Source organism: Aegilops tauschii, chromosome 7, assembly GCF_002575655.3.
Source record: "Aegilops tauschii subsp. strangulata cultivar AL8/78 chromosome 7, Aet v6.0, whole genome shotgun sequence".
NCBI lineage: Eukaryota > Viridiplantae > Streptophyta > Magnoliopsida > Poales > Poaceae > Aegilops > Aegilops tauschii.
The window spans coordinates 135,457,914-135,461,554 of record NC_053041.3 but is presented as its reverse complement, the minus strand read 5'-3'; the positions used below and the strand labels follow the sequence as shown (position 1 = coordinate 135,461,554).

Sequence of the window (3,641 nt, the reverse complement as noted above, 5' to 3'; positions counted from 1 at the left end):
GTTTTGAGTGTGACGCCAAATGTCGGGATGGAATGGGATCTTTTGTTCGTTTATGGGCGCATTTTGGCCCATCTCGTCTGGGCTTTCCTTTGTGACTGTAACCTCATGGTCCAAATGGACTATAAAAAAAGCAATTATGGTCCAAATGAGTCACCAGTACGCATAAAGATTTCTAAAAAAGAAAAAGGGAAACCCAATACGCATAAAAAATCCCTACGTACTTGGTTCCGATTTAATGGCCGCTTTGTATTTTGGATCAAAAATTCATCATAGATTTGATCAGCAAAAGTTAAGTTATATGCCACCGAATTATGTTGTTTGATTCGTATTCAAAAGAAGTTTTAATGGTACCTTTTTGTAGTCGTCGCTAGGTGGCTTATGAATCTGGATGTAATTTTTATTATATCCGGTGTTCATTATACGGTCATAATTGAAAATGAATAGATTTGAAGTTTTCTCCCAATTTTTTCTATGTGGCATATATCTTTTTTTAGCCAGTCAAATTTATGGTAAAAAAATTAATACAAAATACGAGAGGGACTAATAAACCCGAGTGAAGGAAGTAGTTGCGAAGCGCACATACGAAAGCATCATGTACCCTGAGCGTTAATGGGTCCAGCCCACCACGGTCGAGACAACAGCGATCGACTGAACTGGAACTGGAGGCAGCGCGGTTGACCTTGGAGGAGAGTCGCAAATCGAGCCACAGCTGGAGACGCCAAGGCTGGCCACGATGTCGCCATCCATAGAAAGACAAAAATGAGATGAAGATCGAGTTGACACGGCTAGATTGTGTCATCGTTGACTGATGCAAGATGGGAACAAGTAGAAGATGACAATGCGGCTGACCAGTGGGGGCTTCGGTTGGCTGCCTTGTGACCGTCACCTGTGGCCAATTGTTTGGCATGTTCGGCAAGGTTCTCGTGTGTCTGTTGATTGGACACAATGAAATCGTAGTCGCTTGCTTGGGAAGAAGTGTCATGATGACAGTTTATGGGCAACCCCGACGATGTTTCTTTCTTCAATGACGTGTGTGGGTCTTGTGGGTAGCCAGGCCAGCTAGTAATGCCATCGGTGGGCATGCTATGATGGTTTTCGTCCAATTTTTGTGTAATTAGCTGGCCAATTCTTTTTTTTTCTTAGCTTTAGCTTTTTAAGAAAGGAGGAAAGTCTTCGGCCTCTGCATCGCAATGATACATGCATACAAATTATTAAACAAAGTCTTCAACAAGTATGAGGTACGGTACAAAATCACAAAAAGAGTTACAAAAAAAGATGAACAAGGTCACAACCACCACAAATAAGACTAGATGCCTATACATATATTCTATTGTTGGACCGTCATCCAAATCTCGTGCTACCATCTACCAACGGTCGCAGCCATAAGTTATATGCTCATTGACTTCCCCACAGCTGAGTAATGACCACGTACGGATCCATGAAGTTGCTTTGTATACGACCAGCAAAAAATTGCAATTTTTTGTCGGTTAAACATAACGACATTTCGACAAAATTTCATATTGCCCAAAGTAATGCACACACTCTAACTCGAATATGCGCTGCTAGTTTAGGCTCTACCCGATTTAGCCAAGTCTCAAATAGAGTGTCTATGTTATTTGCCGGCCGGACATTGAAGGCCGCATGCGTTGTGCCCCAAAGTAGTCTGGTTAGTGGGCAGTTTAGGAACAGGTGTTGAATCAATTCATCATGATCGCAGAAACAACATCTTTTGCTACCCTTCCAACGACGTTTTGCCAGGTTTTCTTTAGTCAAGATCATTTTTTTCTTTGAACAAACCACATAAATTTTTTTATCTTTAGAGGTATCTTAATTTTTCTGATGTGTAGCGATTTTGGGGCTAAATGGATATAGCCTTTTACACATATCTTAATTTTGAGTACTATCCAGCAGCCTCTTTCGGGGAAAGAAAGAAGGAAAGGAAAATTAGTTTGTGGAAAAGGAGTAGTAAATTCATGTTTCCTTCCTAAGTTTCTCTCCTTGTGTCAGCAGAAGCTGATCTGCACTAGTACAGGATTTGCTGCATGTGTTCTTTAGGCTCGTTGATCTGTACTTCCATCCTCCGATCTTCGTCAGAGAGAAAGCAATTTCGGCACAACAACTCACACGTTTGGATAGGCAAGTTCTGCAATGGCTGCACGGACGCCATCTCGGATCGGATTCCGACTTCGACAAGGGGTGGCGTGGAGACCGGAGAGCAAGGCGGCACATAAATGCACGCTCACCGAGCAATTGTCGAACCCGCTTTGCTCAAGTGTCTGACTTGATGATGACAGCGAAGAAGCCAAAAAAGGAAGCAACAAGACTGACGGCGGCGTTGCCGCCGACGAACATCACCGCGGTGGAGATGGCTCTGCCGGCCCGCGACGACTACGAGTACGAGTACCTAACCCCGGCGCTGGCGCTGCCTCCGGGCGTCTACTTCAACCCGATGAACGAGGAGATCGTGCGCACCTACCTCAACGGGTGGATCGCCGGGCACGGCACGTCGGGCGCAGAGGCGGCCGTCGTCATCGAGGAAGACGTCTACGGCGACAAACCCGACGTGCTGGCGCGCAGGCACCTGCCGGCCAGCACCCGCGACTCCGACCCCAGCTGGTGGTTCCGCTGCCACTGCAAGGTGCAGGCCACGCGCGGCGGCGCCGCCCACCGGGGCGACCGCAGCGTCGCCACGGGAGGCTTCTGGAAGCTGGAGCAGACCACGAAGGAGGTGAGATGCGAGGCGGACGGCGAGCACCTGGGGTTCAAGCGCACCTTCGGGTTCTACGTCGAGCACGAGGGCGAGAAGGAGAAGACGCGGTGGCTCATGGAGGAGTACACCAACGTCGACTCGCCGGACGAAGGCACCGTCCGCAACGACGGCAAGAACGTCCTGCCCGCGCTCTACAGGATATACCTCACCCCACGCGATCCCGGCAAGAAGAAGAGGAAGCAGAGTGGCAGAGATGTTGGGGACGACTACGACGACGTCGACGGTGGGCCTGTGAAGGCTGCCCGCGTGAAGGTTCCGAACGCTTACTTACACGCCATCGCGGCGTTGCTGTCGCCGTCGAGCGTTCGTGGTGCCGGCCAGGAGGAGCCGCAGGGCGGCGTTGAAGCGCCGCCGCCACCTTCGGGCGTTTTCAGTGAGTACCGAGGTGAGGCCGCGTCGTCGGATGATGATGATCACGGCATGACAATGAACGAGAATCTCCTCGAGGAGGCGCAGGGCAGCACCGGCGGCGACGACTCCCCTGAGATGCGTGTTCTCGTTACGATGAACGACGGCGGCATCCCGGCGTGGGAGATGGGCATGGGTGGAGGATACGTTTTCGCCGACACGTCTTGGATCTACGAACACTACCAGAACACGGAGTGATCGATCATGGCATTCTTTGATTAACTTTTGGTGGGGTGGGAGGGGAGGGGGATTTTTGGTTCCGTCCGTGGTTTTAATTTTTAACTTTTTTGGTCCATGGTTTTAATTTAGTTGAACTAGAACCACGGCAAGTATTATGGAATGGAAGGCGTAGGGTTAATAAAACTGACCGAATCGACAAGGGCATTCTTTCATTTAATTCTTTTAATTCTTGTGGTGGCAATTAGATATGAAGTGTTGTGTGTTATATTAACTAGATGATACC

At 48.8% G+C, this 3,641-nt stretch overlaps 1 protein-coding gene across 1 annotated transcript; it reads left to right on the top strand.

Annotated features, from left to right (window-relative positions):
* Positions 1 to 2,365: 2,365 nt before the first annotated feature.
* LOC141027956 (NAC domain-containing protein 71-like) lies at positions 2,366 to 3,376 on the top strand. Its single transcript, XM_073505640.1, has one exon. It carries the CDS (start codon positions 2,366 to 2,368, stop codon positions 3,374 to 3,376), a length of 1,011 nt encoding a protein of 336 aa, XP_073361741.1.
* Positions 3,377 to 3,641: the final 265 nt, after the last annotated feature.

Coding starts and splice junctions, on each gene's coding strand:
- LOC141027956 (XM_073505640.1), top strand. CDS start 2,366: ATGGCTCTGCCGGCCCGCGACGACTACGAGTACGAGTACCTAACCCCG.